This window comes from Quercus suber, unplaced genomic scaffold, assembly GCF_002906115.3.
Source record: "Quercus suber isolate HL8 unplaced genomic scaffold, Cork oak 2.0 scaffold_30, whole genome shotgun sequence".
Classification (NCBI taxonomy): domain Eukaryota; kingdom Viridiplantae; phylum Streptophyta; class Magnoliopsida; order Fagales; family Fagaceae; genus Quercus; species Quercus suber.
The window spans coordinates 230978-258706 of NW_027069495.1; the positions used below are offsets into that span (position 1 = coordinate 230978).

The 27729-nt window shown below is 33.4% G+C and overlaps 3 protein-coding genes across 3 annotated transcripts; 2 read left to right on the plus strand and 1 right to left on the minus strand.

Annotated features, from left to right (window-relative positions):
* Nucleotides 1-7736: 7736 nt before the first annotated feature.
* LOC136066294 (GCN5-related N-acetyltransferase 6, chloroplastic-like) lies at nucleotides 7737-8688 on the minus strand. Its single transcript, XM_065770387.1, has 3 exons — nucleotides 8355-8688; nucleotides 8041-8263; nucleotides 7737-7867 (listed from the first exon to the last, which is right to left on the minus strand). Exons 1-3 carry the CDS (start codon nucleotides 8477-8479, stop codon nucleotides 7856-7858), a joined length of 360 nt encoding a protein of 119 aa, XP_065626459.1. The 5' UTR covers nucleotides 8480-8688; the 3' UTR covers nucleotides 7737-7855.
* Nucleotides 8689-9459: 771 nt separating this feature from the next.
* Nucleotides 9460-11636, plus strand: LOC112039787 (GCN5-related N-acetyltransferase 6, chloroplastic). Its single transcript, XM_024072695.2, has 6 exons — nucleotides 9460-9840; nucleotides 9937-10002; nucleotides 10204-10308; nucleotides 10412-10565; nucleotides 10674-10750; nucleotides 10850-11636. Exons 3-6 carry the CDS (start codon nucleotides 10207-10209, stop codon nucleotides 10913-10915), a joined length of 399 nt encoding a protein of 132 aa, XP_023928463.2. The 5' UTR covers nucleotides 9460-9840; nucleotides 9937-10002; nucleotides 10204-10206; the 3' UTR covers nucleotides 10916-11636.
* Nucleotides 11637-13146: 1510 nt separating this feature from the next.
* On the plus strand, nucleotides 13147-19269 carry LOC112039828 (uncharacterized). The gene is made up of 6 exons (XM_024072735.2): nucleotides 13147-15094; nucleotides 16511-16944; nucleotides 17088-17249; nucleotides 18064-18139; nucleotides 18470-18625; nucleotides 18807-19269. The coding sequence occupies exons 1-6, from the start codon at nucleotides 13301-13303 to the stop codon at nucleotides 18933-18935; spliced, it is 2751 nt and encodes a 916-aa protein (XP_023928503.1). The 5' UTR covers nucleotides 13147-13300; the 3' UTR covers nucleotides 18936-19269.
* The last annotated feature ends 8460 nt before the right edge of the window (nucleotides 19270-27729 follow it).

The window sequence follows — 27729 nt, forward strand, 5'->3', positions numbered from 1 at the left end:
TTTGTTGTAAAAATGTTGTAAAAATTGTGTGCACTTATCATTTCTTTAAAAAAAAAAAAAAGGTGTAATGGATTTGCTGAAACTTTTGTGGCAATTGTGGCTTGCCGAAAATGGGAGGAAAAAAAAAGTTTCAATGGGTTTGTGGCATTGCCAAATTTTTTTTTTTATTTTTTTTTTAACAATTGTGGCAATGCCATTGCCGAAAATGAAAAAAAAATAAAAACTTTTTTTCCCAATTGTGACAATGGTATTGCTAAAATTGTGGAAAAATTTCGCCACAATTGAAAAAAAAAAAAAAAAAAAAAAACTTTTTTCCCAATTGTGGCAATGGTATTGCCGAAATTGTGGGGAAAATGTCATTGCCACAATTGGAAAAAAGTTTTTTTTTTTTTTTTTTTTCATTTTTGGCAATGTCATTGCCACAATTGCCCCCAAAAAAAAAATTTGGCAATGCCACAAACCCATTGAAACATTTTTTTTCCTCCCATTTTCGGCAAGCCACAATTGCCACAAAATTTTCGGCAAATCCATTACACTTTTTTTTTTTTTTTAAGAAATGATAAGTGCACACAATTTTTACAACAAATTCTAAGTATCAAGTTGTTACTTGTTGTTATTGTTAGATTAAAATAGTAATCTCAATGTTAAATTTAAATTTGAACTAATAATAACTAGTTACCTGTGATTTATTGTAAAAATATTGTGTACATAGCACATCATATTTTTCTTTAATTCTTCCTCAGATTTTGGCATTCACTTTTTTTTTCCCCTCCCATTTTCGACAATACCATTGCCACAATTACTTTCTTTTGGGCACTCACACTTTCAGTCAAAGCACTTCTCACACAGCCACTCGGTCAGCACAGTTAGGCAGAATGAATTGCGGCAATGTCATTGCCGTAATTCAACTTTTCTCACTCTAGCCTTTTTCTTATTCTCTCTCCTACTTTTCTTAGATTTTTGGCAACACTGTTGCCGAAATTCAATCTCTCTCCTCAAATCTCTAAATAAGTTGTAATAGTACCTATAATGCAAATAAGTTTCAAATTTAGCAATATTTAGCCAAAAGACTTTGCTTCTTGGTGTTAACTGTTAACGAAGAAGAGAGAAAGAAGAGAGAGAGAGAGAGAAAAAAAAAGTGGAGAAGAAAGGAAAAGGAAAGCAAAGTGGAGAATAAATGGTGAGAGAGGGAAGTAAAGTCTGACTTGAGTAGGTATAGTGGGTCCCAGCACTTTATTTTTATACAACTTTGCCATTGAACACATTTTTCAATCACTTTAAAACATCTTATCTCAAACGTGTTTTTAGTTTTTATCCCTATAAGGGTCCGTTTGGATACAACTGAAAACTGAAAATATTGTAACAAAATAATTTTTAAATGTGTGAGTAGTACTGTGGGACCCACTTTTAATGAAAAAGTTACTGAAAAATGAAAATTATGGGTCCGTGAACAGTGCAAGAATGCACTGTTTATGGACAAAAGTTAACCAGTGCAGCTACTGTTCATTGAACAATAGCCGCACAGTAACCATGAACAGTAAAAAATCAGCCTTTACGTCCCTGGGAACGCTAAAAAGTTAATAAAAAAAAAAAAAAAAAAAAAAAAAAGAAAAAAAAAAGATAGAAACGCAAACGCATTTGGGAAGCGCAAAACGCACTTCCCAAACGCACACTAAGAGATCGCTTGGCTGGCACATTTTGCATCTGCATTGCGTTTTGCTTTTCTTTCTTTTTTTTTTTTCACGCGTTTCAGTTCACTTTTTTTATTGTTCATTACTATTGCAGCTACTGTTCATTGAACAATGGCCTCAACATTTGACTTTTCCACACAAATTTTACTGTTCATGGAACCACAAATTTTACTTCTCAGTAACTTTATCATTAAAAATGGGTCTCACGGTACTATTTACACATTTAAAAATTATTTGCTACAGTATTTTTTAGTTTTCAGCTGTATCCAAACGAACCCTAACTCAGATTTTTTAGAGTTTTGAATGATGAAAACATTACTCAAAAATATTTCTAAACAAAGGTTCTTTTATGGGTCTCACATATTTTGAGTTATGGGTGATGAAAACTGAGTTATATCACTCAGTTTTCACAAAATCCAAACAACTCCTAAGAGCATTCACAATAGTGAAGCTAAAAATTTAGCTATTTGGCACCATAAAAAGTTATTTTATCTATTTTACCTACTCACATGCTACAGCAGTTGATCTATTTTAGCTTTTAACACAATAAAATAATATAAACATCACAATAAAATAATATATTCACTACAATAAAATAATATATTTACTACAATAAACAACAATCACAATAAAATTTATTACAAAAATATTGTAGTAACATTTCTTAATTTTAATTTCTTATTATTCTTAATTTTATTTTTCCCATTATCTTGGTTTCATCCAAATACACATTTCTTTCTTTTCTTTTCTTTATTTTTTTTTTCCTATTTTTTTCTCCTCCACACACGTATACTCCTCTTATCTCCTCCACATGCATATACTTTCTTATCTTCACTCTATCTTCACTTGCATTTTTGTTTTTCTACTTCAGCTTTGTCTTTCTTTCTCTTTCACTCTATCTTTCCCGCCACCCGCATAATAGCCACATCGAAAAACACCGTAAACAAAATGCCCCCGAAAATTTCATCAACAGAGAAAGAAAATGCGAGATAGCAGAGAGAGGGTGGAGCTTGGAGGTTCGGCCTTTGAGGTGGAGATCTAGACAGAGAAAATGCGAGATAGAGTGGTCGATGCTGGGCAAGGGCTTGGTCAACGGCAACAGGCAAAAACGAAGAGGGTGAGGACTGAGTAAAGAGGAGCAACAAGCAGAAATGGAAAAGAGGAGAGAAAAAAAGAAAAGAAAAAAATAATATTAAAATATTTTGATCAGTGTGAATGCAACATAAAATAGTTTTTTTTTTTTTTTTTTAACCTTTAAGCTATAGTGCACAGCTAAAGATAGCTGTGCACTGTAGCTGAGAAGTTAAAATTTTTACCTTTAGCTCCACGACTACAACCCTCTTTTTTGTTTTGGTGTAATTAAAATAGTTATATAGCTATTTAACTACACTGCTGCAAATGCTTTAAGCCATGCTATCTATTAGTTTGTTTAAGGTTCAAATTCTTTAATAAGGGATGAAGGATTTGAACCTTAAACTTTTACGCTAGAGACACTAAGGTGGCATTTAAATTTCAAGGAATATAATGCTTGGCAATTTGAATACTAGGGAATGAAACTATTTTTATATTTTGCCAAAAAAATCCTTTGGATAGTATCAATTCTCTTCGCCCCCCCCCCCCCTCCAAATGTATTATAAGAAACAAAAATATAAACTATAAATAAATTCAATAAAATTATAGTAAAATATTTTTAATTGACATGTATAATACAAAATAATTATTTAAATTGTCAATAATTATATTTTATTTTTATTTTATATCTATGGATTAAAGAGTAGAGAGAATCAGAGGAATTTGTAAAATTGTTTTATAAAAATAAAAATTTTCAAACACAGGAAATGTGGATACCCACCTTTTTCAAAGAGAATCCACATTCCTACCAAAAGGAGGTTTAGTAAGAATCCAAATTCTCAAGCATTTGATTCCTTTGTGTGATTTGCAATCAAATGTGAAAATGTTTCAACATCTCGAGAATCCTAAAAGATTATCCCATACCAAACGTCATCAAAGACGTGTAAATTGAACCATAAGACTCAATAATTCAACAAATATAAAGTAGAATATCATATAAAAACCGTGGTATCCATAAATGTAAGAATAATTTTTTTTATTAACTTTAAACCCTTTTTTTTTTTTGTGGAGAAACATGATTAACTTTAAACTTAAAATTAAGATTCAATAATTACACCCAATAGTTTTTGAAACAGATTGACACATCCACCCCATTAGTATGGGGACAAAGTGTTCAACCAAATAAAATCTATTAAGTTGTGGTTTATAAAACCAGTTACGCATATTAAATTATATGATTCATTAAATCATATACCAAGTCAAATAAGTATTAAATAAGCATTATTATTAAAAGTACAATGGATAATATTTTAAGTTAACACATAATGAGTGAGATGAAATTTTTGTTCTACTAACTAATATATAAAGTTCAAATTGATTAATAAATTATTAATTGTATCAATTCAGTCTTTTAACTTTCATATCAAGTTAATGTCATCCTTGATTTTTTTTTATTTTTTATTTTTTTTACGGAATCAATACTAGAAGTTGATTCTATTTTGAAGTTTTAACATGTTCAATAATAAGCTTTTAATTTATGTTGCATTTACTAGATCAGCTAATTTTGATAGATTTATATGGAGACAATAAGATATTATCGGATTAAATTAACTTGGTTTTGAAAGTTAAGAAATTAAATTGACAAAATTAATAACTGACAAACTAAATTAAATTTTATTTAATAAAGGAATCCTTTGGTGCTAAAAATTCAATAATTGGATTAAATTAATAATTTAACTTCCCTTGATTTAAGATAAAGTGAATACCTTGAGGTGGGTTACATAAAAATAAAATTAGTGTCGGGGGGGTTGTTAAGGATCTACAAGTTGTCTGACAATGAAACCCAAAAGCATTGCATGACAGCCGCTAGCTGCTGGTTTCTACACCAATCTGTGTGCGTGTTCGCCCCAAAGCCACCAGTAAGTTGTAGTTGTAGTTGTTGTTGATGCCTTCACCTGGTCTCACTCTCTTTTCATGTCATGTGGCAATTGCTGATTTGTTGCTGTTCCCAGATGACAGTAGGACCCACCTAATGATTTTCGCACTCGAATTTGGATAGGAGTAGAAGGAAGGACACCCAATTTTGACTTAATAAGTTTTTCCAATTTCTTATATAGGAATCTACTTTTATATAGAGATATGGAGAAAAGATTGAGATAAGGATAAGGATAAAAGCCTTTAAAAAAAAAAAAAAAAGAAGAAGCAGTAGGCTAAGGCCTAGTATTTGAATTTTTTTTTTTTTTTTTTGGAGAAAAGTATTTGAATTTAAATAGAACATAGACATTGAATTGGAATGGATTATGATTGTAAATATTTTTAAACCTTTTTATTTATTTATTTATGGATTTTAACATGTATTTGAAAATTGAAAGTGATGTAGTGGGGTTAGTGTTTATTTTATGTAATTGTCCCCAAATTTTGTCAATAATGATATCTTTGAACGACATAAAAATCCAATTCAGAAAAGATAATCCTCTCATTAACAAACCTTTATGTTTTGAGAGAGTTTTAACTTATAGTGTCTGCTCCTAATGATAACTTTTTATCATCAGACTAAGTCATTAATCAGTTTTTAGTGTAGGCAGAAATTGAATTCTAAATCTCTTATTCAACCATCAAATACTTTATTAGTTGAGCTAATTAAAATCCACAAATATTAATAAGCCTGGTTAATGTAACACTAACATTTGATACGGGTAAAATTGCATATGATATGAGTAGTTAGTTAGGATGAGTCCAAATCCTCCGTCTTATCAATTGTGCTCCACTTTATACTCCACCAATAAAATTTAGATAACTAGTCTCTCTCATTAAATGAGATAACTCTAACTTTAATGAGAGAAGTTAGTTGTCTCATTTAATGAGATATCTCATTTAATGAGAGAGGCTAGTTGTCTAAATTTTATTGGTGGAGCATGAAGTGGAGCACAATTGATGAGACAGAGGATTTGGACTCATCCTAACTAACTACTCATATCATATGCTATTTTACCCGTATCAAATGTTAGTGTTACATTAATCAGGCTTATTAATATTTGTGAATTTTAATTAGCTCAACTAATAAAGTATTTGATGGTTGAATAAGAGATTTAGAATTCAATTTCTGCCTACACTAAAAACTAATTAATGACTTAGTCTGATGGTAAAAAGTTATCATTAGGAGCAGACACTATAAGTTAAAACTCTCTCAAAACATAAAGGTTTGTTAATGAGAGGATTATCTTTTCTGAATTGGATTTTTATGTCGTTCAAAGATATCATTATTGACAAAATTTGGGGACAATTACATAAAATAAACACTAACCCCACTACACCACTTTCAATTTTCAAATACATGTTAAAATCCATAAATAAATAAATAAAAAGGTTTAAAAATATTTACAATCATAATCCATTCCAATTCAATGTCTATGTTCTATTTAAATTCAAATACTTTTCTCAAAAAAAAAAAAAATTCAAATACTAGGCCTTAGCCTACTGCTTCTTCTTTTTTTTTTTTTTTTTTTTAAAGGCTTTTATCCTTATCCTTATCTTAGTTTTTAAATAATAAAAAAAATGATTATGAGGAAAATTATGCCAAAATGGAATTATATGCGTCTTGGGCATGGTGGTTTGTTTCGTTTTTTCCCTTATATAACTGTTACTCTGTTACTATTTTTTTTTTTTTTTTCCATATCAATATGGGACGCAATATGAGATGGTGATGTGGCAGGATCACGAACACGAAGTGGGTCTTGGACATTCATGGATGAGAACGATTATAAACACCCACAAAAAAAATAAAAATTGGCAAACCTGGTTAATGTAACATTTCATATGAGTAATATAGTATGTGATACTAGCATCTATGAATGTGTGTTACGTGCGTTCAAAAACTCTTCTAAACTTTTCACCAAAATTCTTGGGAAGTGATGAATGTTTAAAAAGTGAAAAAAAAAAAAAAAAAGCCTTTTTCTCAAAGAGGAGATGGTTTATAGTAAGATAAAATTAGAGGAGATCAATAGAATTGTGAGAAGAACCTAAAAAAGATAGATAAAAGTTATGAGACAGAAATAGATGACAGGAGATTAAATCGATTAGTTCAAAGAAAAGGAAAATACAATGAAAAATACAAAGAAATAATTAAAACAATATCAAAGGAAATGTACCTTTCACAATGAAGAGTTGGTGATGAATTGAAAAAAGAAATTGAGGAAATCAAAGTCTTTGTGCAAAGAAAGTAAAAAGTGGAATGTAAAATATATACAAATAGTGCAAGGATTTTAAAAGTTCATAGCTGATAGGTTTTTATTTTTTTGGATCAGATAGGGGATTAAGAAATTTGAATTAAAATAAAATAGGCTAAAGAAGTTAGGGAGCTGTATATATATATATATATATATATTTTAACATGTGTTTCTGTTAGAGTTTTTTTTGTTTGTTTGTTTGTTTGTTTGTTTGTGGGACAAGGGATTAAAAGTTTGAGTTCAATTAAAAGGCAATCAATATGTGTGTGTTGGATTGTAGGAATTTATTTTTTATTTTTATTTTTTAATGAGAATAGCTGAATAGGAATCTACTTTTATATAGAGATATGGAGAAAAGATTGAGATAAGGATAAGGATAAAAGCCTTTAAAAAAAAAAAAAAAAAAAAGAAGAAGCAGTAGGCTAAGGCCTAGTATTTGAATTTTTTTTTTTTTTGAGAAAAGTATTTGAATTTAAATAGAACATAGACATTGAATTGGAATGGATTANATTTGGCCTATCTAATGAGAATCTTTCTTTCCTTTGCCCCAAAGTGTTGACAATTGACAAGAGGCTTGAGTCTCAGTGGCATTGTATATAAGGTTCTTTTTCCACAGGAAGAATTTGGGTTCAAATCATACTGTTTGTTTGTTCCAATTCACTTATTGTAAACAAGAAAGAGAGAAGATTAAAAAAAAAAAAAAAGAAGAAGAAGAAGACAAGATCAAATTGTTAAATCCCTCCCTCCCTTAATTTGTAGCTAAAGGTCACTAAGAAAAAGAAAAAAGCAAGGAAAAAATGTGTAACATATATATAGAAGCAGAAGCATACCGTTCGTTAGCTCTATTTTCCCAATGGCTCTCTGCTCTTAGCCATGCCGCTGTCTACCGCATAATAATAAAAATATAAAAAGTTCAAAAAAAAAAAAAAAACACACACACACACACACACACACAATAAGTGCAGATTTTTTTTCCCCACAAAATTTGTGCCTAATAAAAAAAAAAAAAAAAAGTGGTGTCAAAGAAAGAAAATGAAGAAGAAGATAAATACCCAAAACTCTTCATCAAGAAAGGCCTCTCGCGCCACGTAGTGTCCAAACTCAAATCTTTTTCGATCTGTACCCAATTCTTGATCCGACGGCTGCAGTCGGTCGAATCGGAAATCGGAGGATGAAGATGATGATTCCCAGTGAGGAATAATGGACAGCTCTTCCTTCTTATTCTTCTTGCTCGTATAATTACCAAAAGATGATGATTTTTTAGAATCCATTGCCCTGTCTCAGTGTCAGTCATTGTCACCAAAAACATTAAAACTAATTAACACATACATGGGTTGTTCTGTTCATACAAAACAAACAAACTCACATTGTCCGAGAAGCTGTTGTGACCCTTTGAAATTTAGTATGATTTGCTGCAACAACAGCAGCATCGTGGGGAAACCTCAAGAGTTCGGGTCTGTGAATCGAAATCGTGTTGGTGTAGGAGCACATATCTGCTTGCTTTCCAGAATTTTGTTCACAGGGATTGCTAGAAAAGCAAAAAGCTAGAGTCTGTGTCTGTTTGACCCTCCCTGCAATAAAGTGTGCCTAATTTATGGAATAGAATAGAATTTTAGATGAAGCTGATTTTTTTGACGGAAAAACATGGTGCGCAAATACCCGTCATAACCGCCCTGTCTAAGACGATATGACCTCAAAGACAAATATTATTATTATTATTATTTTTCTCAAGTGGTAATTTAGAAATGACAGGGCCGGCTCTTCTTGTCGTTGTTATGTGAAAATAAACGTGAGTAAAAAAAATATATATATATATATATGTATAATATTGTTTAAATATTAAAAATTATTGTTTAAACAACGGTAACAAATATTCTCTCAATCTTCACAATACATTTTCACAACAATTACTTCTACTAAAATTACATTTTTTTTTCTGATTAGTAACCGCTAGTAATAACTTACTACTTAACATTTGTTGAGAAAATATTATAAAAATGTTATGAACATAACATTTTTTATAAAAATTTTGTTACAAGTCTATACTTTCTAATGACACAATAAATCTCACTACATTTTTTATAGCGGTTGAAATGACAGATTATGGTTGATGTATGATAAAAATGATGTAAGTGATAGGTGTCTAATGGGCCCAATGGAAGTGTTATTGTAGTAAAATAATTTGTCATTTCAACAAAATGTAAAATTTGTTGTGTCCGAAAGTATTTGGTATAAAAATTATATTTTGAATTTAGTGTTGATTTGGATGAGGGTTATTTAAAAATTAGGTTGCTTATTTAGCTTATTTCACTTGTGTACAACTCTTTTAAAACTTTACCTTCTGAAAGACAGCTATACTTTTATTGAACTTAATTTTTATGCCGAGTAAGTAAATAAAAGCTTTTCCTTAATTTTTCATTTTATATTCTACTAATTATAAAATGCAACATAACTGAAAGATTCTCATTAGATAGGCCAAATAAGTCATTGAAAGTAACATTATAATATGTTCATTTTTTTTTTTTTAAATATATATATATATATATATATCACAAGTATAGGAGGAGAAAAAGACTGCAATTTTTGGAGAAACTGACAAATGTGGCTGATGGAGAAAACAAAGATGTAAAGGATTAGGAATGGTTTTTAGATATGTTTAAGCCTCCAAAGTTTATTTGTTTTTAAAACTCTGAAAATGGTGGCCTATTTGGCATGTTTGTAGTGTCTTATGAGGATAAGTGTATTTTATGCATAAAAAAAGGGGGGAAATTGTTTGAGAATGAACACTAATTCTAGCTATGCTTGATTAACACAGATATGTAGATAACTTCAAAAGGAAATTTGCTCACCAGGTAGGACTTAATGTCTTCGTATTATTTTAGTTCATATGCATATGTGGAATATATTTGTTGCATGAATTTCTGAGTTAGTACCTCTTGTTTCTATAGGAATTTAATGCCATAAAAAGGCGCAGTAGAGGCCAAATTGGGCAGAAATGCACCTGCATTGTCACGGTATGAAACCAATCCACTAAGTTCATCATCATACCCTTTCGTTTGATTTAGTTCAAGCATTGGATAAAACAAATTGGTTAGGGTGAGTTTAAGTGGATAATAGAACTTCTCTATATTATGCTGGGAAAAAAGGATTATTGAATCATTGGTTGCTTGATCTAATCAAAGCTTCTGATAGTGTTCTGGTATATAATTTATCAGGTTATGAAGGAAGTGAAGAATGTAAAACGCACTGTAATTAAAAGTGTAGTTGGAACCCTTGATTTGTGCATCCGGTATATGTTGCATGGAGAGACTTTTCCTGGGGTACAATAGTTTTTTGTTTACTTTTGCAGCTTTTATGTGTTGTCTGTCTAATCCAGTTCTTTGGCTAACTTGAACCTGGCAATGGAATTAATTGCTATCACAGGAAAGGGTGAGAACTCCTCTCTTCTGCAGCATCAACAGAACAGACACAAATAAATATGGTTATATTGCAAACTTATGTGTGATCAAATCAGCACGTCGTCGGGGTATTGCAAGAAACATGTTACATTTTGCTGTTGAATCAGCCAAATCTGAGAGTAAGTCAAAACATTCATCTTTTCTTTACAATATAAAACTTATAAACTGTCTGATATAGAGTAGATGTTAAGAAAAAATTTCTCTACTGATCTGTTCTTCTATGGCAGGCGTGGAACATGTATATGTGCATGTGCATAGAAGTAACATACCTGCTCTGGAACTTTACCAAAAGATGGGCTTTGAGGTAATGTGGATAATTACATGTATTCTTCTTCTAGCTTCTTTTTTGGGCTTTTTCTTTTTATAGCTGAAGGGCTGATAGAGCTTTTGCATTCTTGACTAGATTGTGGAAGTGGCAAGCTCTCAATTGGTAGAAGACCAAACTTACTTGCTTTGTTTGAAGACATAGAAATTCATTCAACACAAACTATTCCTTCTTTTTTTTTTTAGGGATAATTACAGTAAACTCACCTATGATTTGGCCCTTTTTCACTTTGCCTACCCGTGGTACAAAACTTAACACTTTGCCCACCTAAGATTACTTCCTTTAGGGCTCTGTTACCCACCTTTGGCTTTTCCGTTAGAAAACAACTTTTACAACCAAAACATAACATAAAACGAATCAAAAAGTTAGGGTTTGAATTTTTTTGAAAGAGTTTGGATTATGGGGTTTTGTGTCTCTATGCAAACTACTAGTCCTCTATTGAAATTCCTTTGAAAAATAATCAAGAAAGAAGGAAGGCAAGAAAGATAGGGCAGCGGCCAACAAGGACAAAGACAGCAACACATGTTTCAAGAGTTGAGTTCAAGGGTTTGGTTTTGGGGGGTTTGTTAATGGTTATGGGGGCTGTTCTCGTCACTCCTCAGACCTCATGTGTAATCTAATGTAACTGGTGTTCTTTTTCTTCCTACTTCCTAGTTGTACTATCTGGCTATTTTCTATTGTTGTTGTGTGATGGGTTTGGGAATTGGGATTGGGGGGGTTAAAGCTTTATCTGCTTGTGCAAGAGCAAGACTACTGGTGTTTCTTTGTATTTTCCTAAAAGCTTCACCAAAAGCTGCCTTTATAATTGTATGACCACCTATATATGATGATAATGTTAAGCTAGCTATTGTTGTGTTTGTCCAAATGGGTATTTTATTTTTTGTCTTAATTGCATACTTTCTTTCTTAGCAACCAAATAGAGAGTTTTGGAAGAAATGGGAATAATTTAGAAATGTGAGAGACGTCACAGAATCAAATGGGTCTTGAGAGAAGTCAGGCAAGCTGTGCCGTCGTCTTACAAAATCAAAAAACACAAACACAAGGAAACCACCCCCCCCCCCCCCCCCCCCCCGCATGGCACTAATTATAGATTAAAAATTTTATATCACTAATGATTTTTAGTCAACCAAGAACTAGGCGTTATTGGTAAAGTCTTGATGTTGTATAAAAGATCTAGGGTTAATCTTGCCTACAAAAAAAAAAATAATTAGTTATTGGTTTGATATAAAGAGCTATATCAAGAGGGAACGCATAGTTTAAACTTTCTCAAAAAAAAAAAAAAAAAAAAAGAACTGGTGTTATGTATATATTAAAGAAATCAACAAACATAACTAATGAGAGTATACAAAAATTTTAAAATTGGTAGAAATTGTTGNATATTCCTATGATATAACTATTCAATTGTTTGATTATATTTTTATTACAATGAATTATTATTTCTTATGAATAGTTATTCTTCAAAACGAGGAATAACTATTCCTAATTAAAAGTACTAAATATATATTCCTTTAGCTTATATAATAACTTTTTAAATTTTTTTTCTAAAAAGCCATTAGTTGCCATATCTTTAAAAGGAAAGAAAATAAAATTTTCTTATTGTTAATTATTAGCTCTATTTTAAACACCCTAAAATAAGTGTATTTTAGAAAATTTGACTTAATTATTAGCTCTATTTTAAACACCTTAAAATAAGTGTATTTTAGAAAATTTGACTTAAAAATGATTTAATTATATATTCTTTTTATACTCTACTAAATTGTAGATGCATATTCAGGATTTTATTTCTAAATGGTCACTAAACTAATTAATAGTAATATTTATTACATTCCAACTTAATATATTCTTTGTAATACTTATTCTTATTCTCATGTAATAATCATCACAATGTATCAAACGTGCCCTAACTTTTCAATATTTTAATCCGGATTTATAAAATTAAATATAATATATATATTATTTATATAAAAAAAAAAATACTCCAATAAGAGTAATCACCTAGAGGACCCAACTGTTCCATTAAGTTAAGCATTTCTTGAGACGTGATCTTTCGACTAGCTTATCAAGAAATTTTAAGAACAATTGTTTACATCAATAAGGGATATGCTTGCAAACACCACCTTTAAAAAAAAAAATCTCAATTGATATATTTGCTTGATAGTAAAAGAACAATTATAAAAAGGAAGATTCCATCTATTTCAAGAGCTATAAAATTGGAGGATTCTCAATTTTTATTTTTATAAAAAAAACATATAAAATTAAATTTTTTTTTGGAGTGAAATAAAAAAAATGAGAATACGACTTATTAGTTACTATTATTATTATTATTATTATATACACTCGGGCGGGAAATTGCAACAGCGTATATGAGAGGTGTTTGTTGTTTCTCAGTGCCAAACCAAAGAAACCCAAAAACCTAATAACACCTTTTCTTTTTCTTTCCATATATAAGGAAAGAGATTGAGATAATCAGATAGAGATAGAGATAGAGATACAGAGCTCTCTCTCTCTCTGTGATTTCTAGTATCATCAATGAAGGTCTTAAGGTCTCGTAAAATAGTCCCTTTAACTACAACACCCATTACCAAAACCAAAAGGAAAACCAAAACCAAGACCAAAACCAAAATCGAGCCCTCCACTCCCACCCAAATTCAAGAACCCATTCTCCAATCTCCTACTCCCACTCCAACACCCATGTCTCCCGCATCAATCGGGCTTGGATCCGATTCGGTCTCCGTTGCTGGGGTTACTCGGCGACGGAGTCTCCGTCTCGTTTCCAAATCCGGCGAAAAAGGCACCGAGGAGGATAAAGGTGGGGTTTTTGTGGGTAATGGGGAAATGGGTATTATTGATTCGTTGGATTTGGGTTTTGCTGGATTGAGTGTAAAAGCCTCCGACGAAGATAAATCTAATAGTAAGGGTGGTGCTTTAAGGGGTTTTCGCGATGATGGGTTTAATAGGAAATTGAGTATTGACCTTAATGTGTTAGGTTCTGCGGAGGAGGAAGAGGAAGAGGAGGGTTTAAGGGGTTTTGGTGAAGTTGGTTTAGGTTCTAATTTGGGAATCGATACTTCTACTACTACGCCCAAGTCTAATAAGAGTGTTAAGGAGGAGCCGAAAAGGAAAAGGAGATTGAGTATTGATCTGAATGTGCTAGGGTCAGGGTCGGAATATTCGGTGGAGGATGAGGAGAATGGTAAAGGGTATTTGAGTTTGCGGTCCGGGAAGAGGGTTGTGAAGAAAAGAATGAGTGGAGATGTTGATGGAGGAGGATTGGGAAGGGAAGTGATTGATCTTGAGGTTGAGACTGGTGATAGGAGACTTAGAAGAGAGGAAAAGGGGAAAGGGAAGTTGGCCCTGGACGATTTAGAGGCAAATAATGGTGTTCAAGTAGAGGAATTGGATTTGGATTTGGATTTGGAATGTGCAGTGGATGTGACTAAGTTGAATAATGAGGGGCAAGGGAGTGGAGGAAATGAAAAGGGGAAGAGAAAGTTGGGTGGTGCTAGTGATGGGGGTGTTGATGAGAATAGTGCTAATAAGAGCAGAAGGAGATATAGCAGGGAAGAGAAGGGGAAGGACAAATTGGTTCGCGATTCTTCAGTACCGAATGGTGGTGAGAAATTGGAGTTGAGTTTGAATTCTGAAGTTAAGAATTCAGATAAAGATGTTATTTTGTTGGATGAAACCAGAATTGGGAACGCTGACAAAAGAGAAATGGCGGATAATGTAGCATCGTTGGATCAAACCAAAGTTGGGAAGGCTAACACAAGAGAGATTGACTCAAGCAGAAGGGATTACATGGAACGGTTCCGAGAGATAGCCAGGGAAAATGCCTCTAGGTTTGCTCATTTTTCTTCTCAAGAGGAAGAGGATGAGAACAATGTGCCTACTGAGGCTGAAGCAGAACCAGAAATCGAAGATTGGCCAGGACCCTTCTCCACAGCTATGAAGATCATTAGAGATAGGGAAGCTAAAAATAAGCGAGTGGAGAGTTACTCTTCAGACAAGAGCAAACCTGCACCAGTGATATGGACACCGAGATATGGCCAAAATCACAGAAAGCCCTCGGTTCCCTCACTGAAAGAACTATGTTTGATAATTCTTTCCCAGAATGCTGATGCAATTGCTTCACTTGAAAATGTCCCAGATGCTTTGAGGCACAAGCTGAGTCAGTTGCTATGCGATTCTCGCAGAATGAACAATCATGTTTTCGAGCTTCTTATTCGTGGATCACCTACAGAGGTTCGCTTAAGGGATTGTTCGTGGCTAACGGAGGAGCAGTTTACAGATTCTTTTCAGACGTGTGACACCAGCAATCTAACGGTATGTTCAAGTTATCATATGATATGTTGCTACTATCTCCAAATCTCAGTTATATTATTACTTGAATTCCTGGCATAGTAAGTTTAATGGGACTCTTCTTCATAATTGCAATAGAATAGTGTTTTATGATTGGCAAAAGGCTAAGTTCTATAATGTTCACGCTTGTGGGAGGTTCAGGTTTAAATCTTGTCTTGAGGTTTGCTCATATTTGTTTGGGACATGTTTATAGAGTAGGGAATTATGGGATACTTGAAACCAACATATTTAAGTAACTAAACGTTAGATTTCCATGTGTATTATCATGATGATCTGACCAATTGCAATTGATGCATATCGATGTAGTTTATGATGTTCATTTGGTACATTTTATTAATATACATTACTGCTAGACACCAAAGTTCTGTGCACTGGATCATAATCCCTGAGCAAGGGTGCAGGTTAAATTCTCTGGTCTGCTTCATATATTTCATTCTATGACTTGATTATGCTAAAACATTTTGTTTATTGACTTTTTTCTTTTTAGTTAAAGCTGCCTGTCAATGCAATATTGGTAGAAATGCTCTGCTCTTATGGGATTCTGGCACTCTCCTATGCTTCTGTTAGACTTGGGAACATTCAAGATTAATTAATCTATTTAGTCATAATCGCAGTAAAGTATGAGTAAATTGCAGCTGTATGCTGGTGTGTTACCGCAAAAATTATGATGCTAGACGTGACATATATCTACCTCTCCCAGAAATATTGATGCTTGATCTGCATTTGAGATGTCTTTTGTTTCTCCATGTTGTCCTCAATTTTGTTCCATCACCAAAGCTCCATTTGGGGTTTACTAACAGTGCTTTTGGATGCACTGTGCCACGGGAATGCAATGGAGGGAATGGTGGAACCCCATTGCATATAGGAGAAGGGAATGGACATCCATTCCCTTAATAAATGTTCTGCTGGGTGGAACGTTCTGTTCCCCTCATTAATTTAGGGGAAATGACATAAATGTTTGCATCCCTATTTTTATTAACACAATTACAATATAATCGGTGTAATAGTAAAATTATATGTTTCTTTACTTTCCTATTTATTTTATAAACTCCCAAACACATTTAAGGAGAAAAACTAACCTCATTTCCTTGTGATTTTCCCATTTCATTCCATCATTTTCCTTTATAAACGTCCAAACACAGTGTACTGTGAAGTAATTGCAAAGAGTAGCTCTGAATCAGTTGTTGGACTTAATAATGGGTTTACTTTTGAAAATTTTATCTGTGTATTATTTCAGAACTTGTGTTGAATGTATTAACAAGTTGCTGCGTACAAGCTTAGTTTTGAGGGAATAATAATGGGTTTCCATTTATTTTGAGGGAATAATATTGTTGTGATTTGAACACTTGATAAGCCAGATTCATTAATTTGTGGAATCAGGTGCTACAACTTGACCAATGTGGGCGCTGTATGTCAGATTATGTATTACCTTCTACCTTAGCTCGGTCATCAAATAGCTTGGCTGCATTAACTACTTTATCCCTCAGTGGTGCATGTCGTCTTTCAGATGATGGGCTAAGTAAACTTGTTTCTTCTGCCTCTGCTTTAAGATCATTAAATCTCAGCCAGTGTTCCCTTCTCACCTCCTCCAGTATTGACACTTTAGCTGATTCATTGGGATCAGTTCTTAGAGAATTGAATCTTACTGATTGTCAAAGCCTCGATTCTATGCTTATCTTGCCAGCATTGAAGAAGTTTGAACAACTACAAGTATTATCATTAGCAGGTATTCAAAATGTAGGTGATGATTTTCTCAAGGAATTCTTGACTGCTCGTGGTCACAATATTAAGGAGCTTGTTCTGGCTGACTGTGTGTATGTATCTTTAACACGCTTCTATTCAAAATTTCCTTGATTATCTTTAATGCCTTTAGATATGAACATTCTTTCATTTAGTTACCTAGAAAATGTTTGACACTTATTCCTTCAATTTTGCTGGATGTTCCAATTTTGTGCAGAAAATTGACAGATTCTTCCTTTAAAGTCATCTCTGAAACCTGTCCCGGATTATGTGCGATTGATCTTGTAAACTTAAGCAAATTGACAGATTTTGCTATTGGATATCTTGCAAATGGCTGTCGCGCAATTCAAAAATTAAAACTGTGCCGCAATTCATTCAGGTTTTTACTTTTTATAGTTTAAGTTAATATTTTCACTTTCTTTTTCTTGTACAATAGAATGTAATGCATCGTCATGATGGATTGGTTATCCCTAGATACTAGCGATGTTAATAAAATTATATTTGTTAATATTTGTGGTATATTGCTTCTTTAATGCATCGGGGAGCTGGAAAAGTGAAAAAACTTGCTGCAAGCAAGCTAAAGCTTAAAGAAGTCTGCTAAGGGAGAATAATCCCAGCAATATTTACATACAGGACCTTGCCTTTGAATTTTTCAAATTTATAAGTGGTAGGAAATACAAGCTTTACTTTAATTTGCATGGAGCATACTTCACAATTAATTAGCCAAAATTTTCTGTATGGATAGTATTATGAAAATCTGGTTTTTGCTCTTTAAAGTTTGTGGTTTCTTGGGTTTAATGTTAGAAAGTGAAGTTTAGAGAAAAAATATTGTATGTTGGAACATTTACTTTTAGGCACTGCATGCCTGAATAAAAGAAGTCTTTGAAAATGCTGAGCACCTGAGGTATAGTCAAAAAATTATTTTTGGAGTGTGAAGGCTGTTTCTGGTACAGGGTGTATGAAGGTTTTGTTTTTTTGTTTTTATTTTTTTTATTTTTAACTTTCAGGGCATCTTCTCCTATGTACTTATAAACACCCTACTATTTGTACTCCAATCACCTGAATGATTTCTAGTTTACCTTCTTTTGGTTATCATTCTGTTGATTTGATATTAAATTGTTAGATGCTCACCGAGCACAGGCTTGACATCGTCTCAGTGATGAACCAACTGAATAATTTTTTCTGCATGACAGTGATGAAGCTATTGCTGCATTCCTTGAAACCTCTGGAGAATGGTTGAAAGAGCTTTCACTAAATAATGTCAAGAAGGTAATTCATTTACCTCTCTGTCTCTCTCACACACATCCCCTCACATATGGGCATGCTCATAAAGGTACTTCAAAATTGATTCAAATATGTTGTGGTTCATACAAGGCTTTGCATAAGCAAAACTGATTGCTGCTTGTGTTGGTATTTAGTAATGATTTGTGATTGAATTTCCTGCTTTATGTGCCACTCTTTGGCCAATTTGAGTTATAATATTTCATTGCTACTCTGTTTAATTCCAGCCCTTCAGTTGAATGGGTCTGTTGAAACCAGGCCTATTTAATTGTAAATGATGTTCTCTTATTTCTGTCTGGGACTTGTGTGGTTTTTCAGGTTGGCTACAACACAGCCGCATCACTTGGCAGGCGTTCAAAAAGGCTGCATACTCTGGACCTATCTTGGTGCCGAAATTTGACAGATGAGGCTGTGGGTTTTATTGTAGACAACTGCTTATCATTGAGGGTGCTCAAACTTTTTGGATGCACTCAGGTATCTATTTCTGGACTCATTTCCTGGACAGAGATGCAGAGTTTGAAATTATGATCAGTTTTATATCCACTCTGAGGCTTGTTCTGAAATTTTCTAAACTTTATTTAATAGGATCTAAGATTATTTTGCAAGAAGATAGATTTCAAGATGTGATAACTCCCTTTTTTTTTTCCTTTTCCAGATTACGAAAGTTTTTCTTGATGGCCACTCTAATCCAGATGTACAAATCATTGGCTTGATGATGCGTCCAGTATTGGAACATGTCAAGGTGCCTGATCATGAAGAAGGTCCATTGCTTTATTACTCATAGTCTTCTCAAATCTGATCTCAATTTGGATCATCAGACATAATATCATAACTAACATCATACAGCAGCTAGAGACATAGAATAACAAAAGTAACTCAAGATGTTAAAGCATATATGAGTTGAAAACTCCTTAAGCAGTGTTCTTTTTGCCCTGTACCTATCTAGTCTTGTTACTTGCTTTTGTAATTGATCACAGTATTGTACTGTGTAACTGAACTTAACTGCAACTGTTGATATTTTGTAATCATCCGCATGATTTCAGTTAGATGCTTTCTTTAGCAATTCTTGTGGACAGACTTTTATAACAAGAAGTTTTTATTGGAGATCTTTCAATGAATTGTCTTATCTTGTGAGACTATCTTGTTTAAGAAAAATTTTGGAGACACACTCTTGCACACACTTGCCACAACGAGTAGATGTGTTAGGTGGAGATTTGTTTAATTTTCACTAGTACTATTGGTGGTTCCATTGTGTTAGTAATATAATTCAATCACAAATTGACCAATGTGCAAGTTATGTTGAAATGTTTGGAAAAATGTGTTCGGAGGAGAATGCTTATATAAAAGCAGGAGCCAGGGACTATTATGGGGCATTCTTGCGAGAGGCTCTGAGAAGAGCGGAAAAGTTTACTCTCACAGTTCAGTTCAATTGTGCCCTGTCAATGTCATAGGACGGCAGAATGGCCGTTCCATGTTTTATGGTGAATTTTTTAATGTGGCTCTGGACTTCTCAATTGTAGGGTCCTACAACTGTGGAAATCCCTTACAGCAATAGATGCAGGTGAATGTGATTATTCAGTAGATTTTTTATGGTAAAAGTAAAACTTTAACGGCGAGCATCAAATGCCACATAGTTGATCTTTAAAATCAACCAAATACCCAGATGGTCTGGCCATAAAGACCCTCTCCATGGTTGTGGAGGAGTTAACACAGAGAGAGAGAGAGAGAGAGAGAGAGAGAGAGGGAGAATGCATGCGCGCGTACACACACATATGTATAAGATAATTATTAATTATGAATAATGGACAAAGTTGAATGTCACGAGACGAGATTACAACCCCCATCCATCCGTCCATCCTCCAGAAGAAAAAAGGCATATCTTGCTACACTTCCTGAACTGCATTATTAAAAAGGTTATGTTAAATCGATATTTTTAAGGCAATTGTTAATAAACTATATTAAGAAAATTTTAACATAATTTTTATGGAAAATATGAAAAGCTGTCAATAAAATTAATTACTTTATCAACAAAATATAAAAATGTTATGTCGTGTTTTAGATTACTACATGTTGATCTTTTTGACCTTTTGCTAGCTATTAATTACGCCACACATTGTTGAAGTAAACGTTATTGTTGAAGTAGTAAGCCACTCATTGTTAAAGTAAACTGCATGTTGATTTAGTTTCAACCTGAACGGTGCGCTAGCTTTTTAAAAAAAACTAAACGTCGTCTTTCTTTTTAGCCATACTTTCATGTTAAACACTTAATTACACTTATTAAACTTAATATCATAGAAGATCGCTAAGTTTGTTAAAATGTTGTTTCTTTAATTCTGGATGTGATTTTGTTTTTCTACGTGAAAAAATTGCGTTTTATACTAATCAAACACTATTTTTGGGTTGGCTTTTTTGAAAACGCAACTTTTGGGCTTTAAACGCTGAAACAAACGGGTACTTAATATTAACTTTTTTCTTTTTAAATTATAGATTAGGTTTACGAACTGTCTTGCTATTTAAATCATGAGTTCAAATCTTCTTTCTTACTTTTCCTATTCTACTTTATGATTCATTAATAAAAACTTGCTACATGTCCAACCTACTTAATTAATTTATAATTTTATGATTTTCTTATTCTATTACATAAAATAAATAAATAAAACCCAATACATCCACCACCACCACTGACCTTCATGATCACTAATCAACCTCATAACTATACTTGAATATTTTTTCAACGTTCTTTTGTTGTAACAATTACCACTAATTAATATGCCCTATATATGTATTAGTATGAATTAGAGGGAAAATGTAAAAGAAGGGGGCTGGGGTTATAATAACATGGAAGATGGAGCCCAAACACATCTATTAATTCTCCGACTCCAATCTTTCCATGCAAACCCAATATCCAGTGCTCTTGAGTCTTGTCTTGTAGTGTGAAGCTTTGATAAAATTATCCTAGCTACTAGCTAGCTTGTGGATATATATGGTATGTGCTTGGTGTGGACAAGGACAAGAATAAGGTTTGAGCTTTGGAATTTAAAAGAAGGGCCCCTGAGCTGAGAAGCCACATTATTGGTTTGGTTCAGCTTTTACTATACCATTACAATGTGGGACTAGGGTCTTCGAGTTTTGAACTAGGTAAAGGCAAAGATTGTGATTGCTAGCGAGTACTGTAAACTGTAAAGGAAAGAAAATTGGATTTTGTCGAGTTTCAGGGGTGAACGTCAACCTGCCTGGAGGAGCTACCTTAAAAGGCTTTTGGATTCGCAGTCACTGTCAAATGGAAGAGTGAAAGGGGAGTTTGAAATGATAATTGTATGGACCGAGAACAGCAGGCCGTCCTTAAATTGCAGGCCCACTCATTGAATAGTTTCGGCCCATTTCAGCCTACTTAGCCGAACTGGGTAGAGCTAGCTGAGCATATAATTAAGCACCTCAAGACATGTTGTGAACAGGAGGTAATGCCTTAAGAGAATCCGCCCACCCAGCAATAACCAGCATCAAGCACGAGTTACTAGGAGGTCATGTCAACAGCAAAAAGTGAGTTCCCTCTGATTAATGATATGATACGGAAGGATCCACTGACATGTGGAATATCCTCTCATCATGACAACTCTACTGAGAGAATAATATAAATAGGGGAGGAGATAAAGGCATTGGAGGTTGGTAACATTGGGGAGAGAAATCATGAGAGAAGTAAGGAGGAGGAAATCTTGTTTGGATTCCAGTAGTCTTCACGGCAGAGTTGTAACTAAGGAAGTTCAGTGTCAAAATATCATCAGAAATCCATCAGTGTCATTAGCAATCATTTCTTGGACCTCCCATTGTGAGATAAACCCAACCTAGAGTACAAATAAATTGGGGATCTAGGCTCAAAAGCCTAAGGTCATGTTGCAATATGTTCTTGCATATATAGTCCATGGTGGGAGCTAAGTTGGAGGCCAAGGTGAAGGTGTTAAGGGTTATGGAGACGAGGTTTTGGTGGGACCAAGGATCAAATTAAGAATGGGATTGAGGTCAAAGGAAAGAGAACAGAAATTCAAGAGATAAGAGGTAGTTGAAAGTTGAAAGGAAGAGAGTAGTAGTTTTACAAAAATGCATTGAGAATAGGCCCGCTCATTTACTAGCAAAACATGCTATTGGCATTACTGACTTCTCTGTATGGATTAAAGAGAATCTTTGTTTTATTGAACAAGCTCTTCTCTATGATGTACTTGTTGCTTTCCATTATTAATAAAGTTTATGTAGTCTTCCCATAAAAAAAAAAAAAAAAAAGGTTAGCTTAGTTGTTATTGATTCTAATTTTAGCTTATTACTGACATCACTTTTTTATCCACAATAATAGCTTGTTACATATAATTTGTTGTGAAAATGTTATGTATATAGCATTACTCTTATTTTTGTTAAACCCAAATTTTGTAATTCTCAAGTTTAACATTTTTATTTGGTGTCAAAATAGGGTGATCTTGAGATAAATATGGAGTCACCGCTGCCTTTGCTTATTCTAAAATACCCATGGTGGGTAAATCTTCTTGACAAAAATCAACCCGGTGTCCCACTCCCATTCCCATTCCCATTGCATTTTGTAAAACTACTACTCTCTTTCAACTTTTAAGTACTTCTTGTCTCTTGAATTTCTGTTCTCTTTCTTTTGAGCTCAATCTCATTCTTACTCTAATCCTCAGTCCCGCCAAAACCACGTCTCCATAACCCTTAACACCTTCACCTTGGCCTCCAACTTAGCTCCCACGATGGACTATATCTGCAGGAACATATTGCAACATGACCCGTGGCCGTGGGGGTGTGGCACTTGATTTATAATTGGTTAGCTTTAGGAGATTATACTAGTTCATCATATGGAACAATTGCAATTGATTTTATTTATTTTTTGGCATTCTTTGTAGCACAGCGTCTGATGTTTCTAAACTATAAATTAAAACAACACTGTACTAAAGAAGAATATGTTAATTGCTGAAGATTTTGATTTGTAACAGTTCCTTGCCACTCTCTACCAACTTCTGCATAAAACCATCCAGCTCTCCTCGGAGTTTTCAAGGATCGCCAATTCGCCATCTTCAAGTCACTAAAATCATTACTTGGCAACCACCTACATTTCCCTTTGTTACCCTTAACACACATGGTAGTTCACTAGGTAATCGAGGATCTTCGAAGTGAGGGGGGGGGGGGGGGTGGTTTGGTACCAGGGCTGTTGGATTAAAGGATTTTCTCTGGCTAATGTATTTGGGTGTCATAGCCCTGCATTTGGCTTCTCTTATATTTGGTTGCAGGACCCTCCTGGATTGAGAGCAGACCATCTTCAACGTCACGTTTTCCGAAAGACTAATGGAGTAGTGGATGGACTTATCAAGGGGGAAGGGAGCAATGGAGCCGACTTGAAGGATACAATCACTGTCCAGCTCTTGTGTATTGCAGATATGTATGGGACCTTTTGCAAGTTGTTGCCCCCAAGGAGTGCCATATGGACCCTTCTGTTAACTTTAGGTTAAGATTATTATTATTTTGCTGAATTTTAGGTTATGATTATGATTTGTAACATCATAAAGTCCTAGTGAGATACAGGAAAATGAAGTTCCATCCGTTTAGAACTGCATGTCGTTTTAGAAATACACTTTTTTTTTTTTTTTTTTTAATTTAGTTTTTGTAAGCAACACATTTTTGTTAAATATCATAGAGAGTTTGTTTGGACAGTGTTTTACCATTCTCAGATTTTCCATGCACTCTCCTTCCACTTAATTTCACATTCTACTGCTGCTTCTGCTTCACAAATTGTTTATATACTGTAGTTCCTGTTGTATGTGGTGAGACTGATTTTCTTGACATGAAAAATCCATTTTTATTTCTTTGGTTGACTTTCCTTTTGTTCTATAACAGTTTATTCTTCTAACGCCACATACCCTGCTGATGGGCTGCGCACATTAGACTGCCTTATCAGATTAGTTAAAAGTATTACACTTCTTTGTTCATCACAAAGGAGCTGTTATTATCATCCCTTAATTTCAAAAGATGAATTCATGTCAGGTTTTACTATGAACTTGGGAAAAAGAAAGAACGAAACACTTTAAAATGCAGACCACATTCCTTTGGAAGCAGAAAGCCTACAATTTTGTAATATATTCATTACCTTTGAAGTAATGTTGTTATAATGGGTTTTGCAGGCTGTGATGACTAACAAGTAATTCTTACAGGAACTTGGACATCACCAGCTCAATTAAGGATTGCCTATTAACATCAAGAATTCTACAATTTGTGTGTACATTGACTCTTTGTCATCGTACAAAAAAAAAAAGGGATAATTACAATAAACCCACATGTGGTATGGCCTGTTTTCACTTTGTCTACCCGTAGTTTAAAACTTTACACTTTGTCCACCTGAACTTCAATCCGTTACCTATCTGTTACCCACTTATGTTAAAATCAGGGGTAAAAATGTATTTATCTTCAAAATAAATGTCCCCCTCCTCTAAAAACAAAAGATAACAGAAAAAACTCAAACAAACAAGATCAAGAGGGGGGTTTTGTAGAGAAACAAGATGTGTATCAAAACAAGATCAAACGGACACGCCAACACATTTGGTTCATCATTTCTCTATCTCACTCGCATCTCTCTCTCAATCTCTGATTTCTCTCTGTCTCTCACTCATCCCTTCTTCCCACAACCCATTTCAGATTTTTATATCCCAACGGCCCACATCACAGCAAATCCATCAGGCACGCTAAATAAACTGCACACAGGATATGATCAAACAAGTACAGGATAAGGCAAAACGACGACGTCTTGAGGAGAAGGAAGATGAGTTTGGCTAGAAGACAGCAATGGTGATGGTACGGTGGTTGTGGCGGCGAAGTTTTGGTGACAAAGCCAAGCATTGTGATTATATAGTGTGAAATTCGTGTGTTATTGTCTTCACTGTGACATTTTTTAAATACATATATGTTACTCTTGTATTTTACAAAGTAAAAATGTTATATATATATATATATACATTTAAATTAGGTTAGAGTATAATTTCTACCTTGCATTAAAAAAAAAAAAAATTGATTGAAACATGAAATTAAAGGAAAAGCTTTACTCGCCAATGAGGGCTTGGCTGAGTGGGTAAGGTTCGGACGCTTCGTGCAACACACTTAAGTTCGAGTCCCTCTGCCCGCAGGCTTTCGTTGGTGGATAAACTTAGTGGTGAGGTGTACTCACAAAATGTGAGGTGACTCCCATACAGAGGGTACAGAACGGGTACCGACTACGAACTCTCTGACCAAGGCCACTGGCTCCCTGCCCGATGGTGTAAATGTAATATGACCATGAAGACCTCCATTTTTGCTTCTCCAAAAGAAAAAAGAAAAAAAAAAGAAAGGTAAAGCTCTACTCCACTTGAACCATTCTATATATATACACGGCCACGTAAGCATTGTAATTATCATTTTTTAGCCTTTACACTTTTAAATCCAACTCTTTTAAGCCAATATATATCAATTGGATTATTGTTTTTTTCTAGACAGGATTTAAACACATCTCATTTATTGATGTAGAATGATTATCCTTGGAATTTCTTGATAAACTAATCTAAAATCCACGTCCTAGAAACGTTTTAATTTAATGGGATGGTCGAATCTCAAGGTGATTACTCTTATTAGAATATTTTTATTTTAAATCCTAATTAAATGATCATTTAAGTGAAAAAAAAAAATGAAATCAATTTTCTTTTCACTGACACGTCAGTTTCAGTCTTAGAAAGTTTTTTTTTTTTTTTTAGGAAGTAGTCTTAGAAAGTTAGAATTGAAATTCAAATATAAGTGATAATATCATGTAATAGCATCAATTTCTTACCAATTTTAAAACTTTTCTGTTTGATCTCATTTGTTATAATTTAACAATTTATTTAATATACACATAACGCCCAGTTCTTTTTTTTTTTTTTAATAAACAATACCATCTAAGACACACACACATATAAGGGAAGAGAGATGAGATAATAGAATACACTTACACACCAATACTAAAATTGCATGTGACAGTTTGTATCGCGGAGCAAGTGATAAATCTTTTCTTAATATCACACCTTACCAATGTGATATTGAGATGGTTTATTACTTACTTGAATAAAACCATTACTTGCATCAAATATTCAAACTATCAACACTGTCAGGCATTATTGTCTTTGCTGTCAAAATGATTGAATTCATATATGTTACTCCTTATATTGTACAGAGAATTTGATTGAAACATGAAAATAAAGGTAAAGGCTCCATTTGAACCATATAGATAAGATACACGGTCACGTAATCTTTTTTTTTCTTTTTTTCTTTTTTTCTTTTTTAAGAGATGCGGTTACGTAATTATTGTGATTATCATTTTTTTGACTTTATACTCTACGGTCTACATCCAACTCTTAAACTTACTCCTCCTTCAAACATTATATTAAGCATTATATATATATATATATATATTCCCCGAATTTGAGATAGATGGCATCACTACATGTTTTTTTTTTTTTTGGATGAGAGCATCACTACATGTTGATTGTTGGTTACAATCAAGCCAATATATCAATTGGATTTTTTTTTTTTTTTTTTTAAAGGTAGGCGAGATTCAAACGCTTGTGTTTATTATGATGTAGAATAAGTGTCCCGGGTAATTTTTATAAATTTAAAAAAAAAAAAAAACATCATTTAATAGCATCAATTTTTTACTAATTTTAAAACTTTTCCATTTTCTCACATTATTAGAACATCATTTATTATACATGATATTAGCTTACAACTTTTTAAACCATATATTTCTAAAATATGTAATGTTTTCTCATTATATATATATATATATGGTTTAGAATTTAATTAGATTTAGACTATTCAATTTTTGCACCCAATAATTCATTTTCCACAAAAATTAAAAAAAAAAAAATAGATGGACTCATGTGATGTGAAATTGAACTCCAATTTAGAACCAAAAAAAAAAAAAAGCAGCACGGCAACAAACATACAGAGACTAAGATGCAACTTTTAACTATCAAAATACAAAACACACTATCAATAAAACCGCAAAAGAGTAGCAACAACTGCTAATCACAAATAGCAGTACTCACTGCAAACAGATTACTCAATACAATCTAACCAAACAGATTACTCCTTCAAAGACTACAAAGCACAAAACTCATGATGGAATTCTTTGTCTTGAACTTTGAAGTTAGGCAGCTTCTCACACAAAAACTATGTTGTAGTGATAAATTAAACAACCATAATACTTAACAACTCAGATTTATCGTAGCATAGGGAGGAAAAAAAAGTCAAATGAAAAGATCACATATCAAGTCTAAAAGGAATTTAAGATACATCGCCAATTTGGGAGGGAAGGAAAGATGGTGGGGGTAAATCTATAGACCAATAGTTTCATAATGCGGCATGTATGAGGAAACATACTATAAACATGTGACTGATGTGAACTGATAGGCATATTCTTGTAAACAGTGCTACTTTAGACGCAAAATGATATTCTACTCCTTGTTAGTTTCCATGGATATGGACACAGGTTTAAACCAAATAGATTCACAATGGAGCAAAAT

Excerpts from the sequence above, each read along its gene's own strand:
- LOC136066294 (XM_065770387.1), bottom strand. The coding sequence starts at position 8,479 with ATGTGCTCCTACACCAACACGATTTCGATTCACAGACCCGAACTCTTG. Across the intron at positions 8,264-8,354 it reads ACAACAGCTTCTCGGACAAT|GGCAATGGATTCTAAAAAAT; the intron begins GTGAGTTTGTTT and ends ACACTGAGACAG.
- LOC112039787 (XM_024072695.2), top strand. The coding sequence starts at position 10,207 with ATGAAGGAAGTGAAGAATGTAAAACGCACTGTAATTAAAAGTGTAGTT. Across the intron at positions 10,309-10,411 it reads ATGGAGAGACTTTTCCTGGG|GAAAGGGTGAGAACTCCTCT; the intron begins GTACAATAGTTT and ends TTGCTATCACAG. Across the intron at positions 10,751-10,849 it reads ACCAAAAGATGGGCTTTGAG|ATTGTGGAAGTGGCAAGCTC; the intron begins GTAATGTGGATA and ends ATTCTTGACTAG.
- LOC112039828 (XM_024072735.2), top strand. The coding sequence starts at position 13,301 with ATGAAGGTCTTAAGGTCTCGTAAAATAGTCCCTTTAACTACAACACCC. Across the intron at positions 17,250-18,063 it reads CTGTGCCGCAATTCATTCAG|TGATGAAGCTATTGCTGCAT; the intron begins GTTTTTACTTTT and ends TCTGCATGACAG. Across the intron at positions 18,140-18,469 it reads CACTAAATAATGTCAAGAAG|GTTGGCTACAACACAGCCGC; the intron begins GTAATTCATTTA and ends GTGGTTTTTCAG.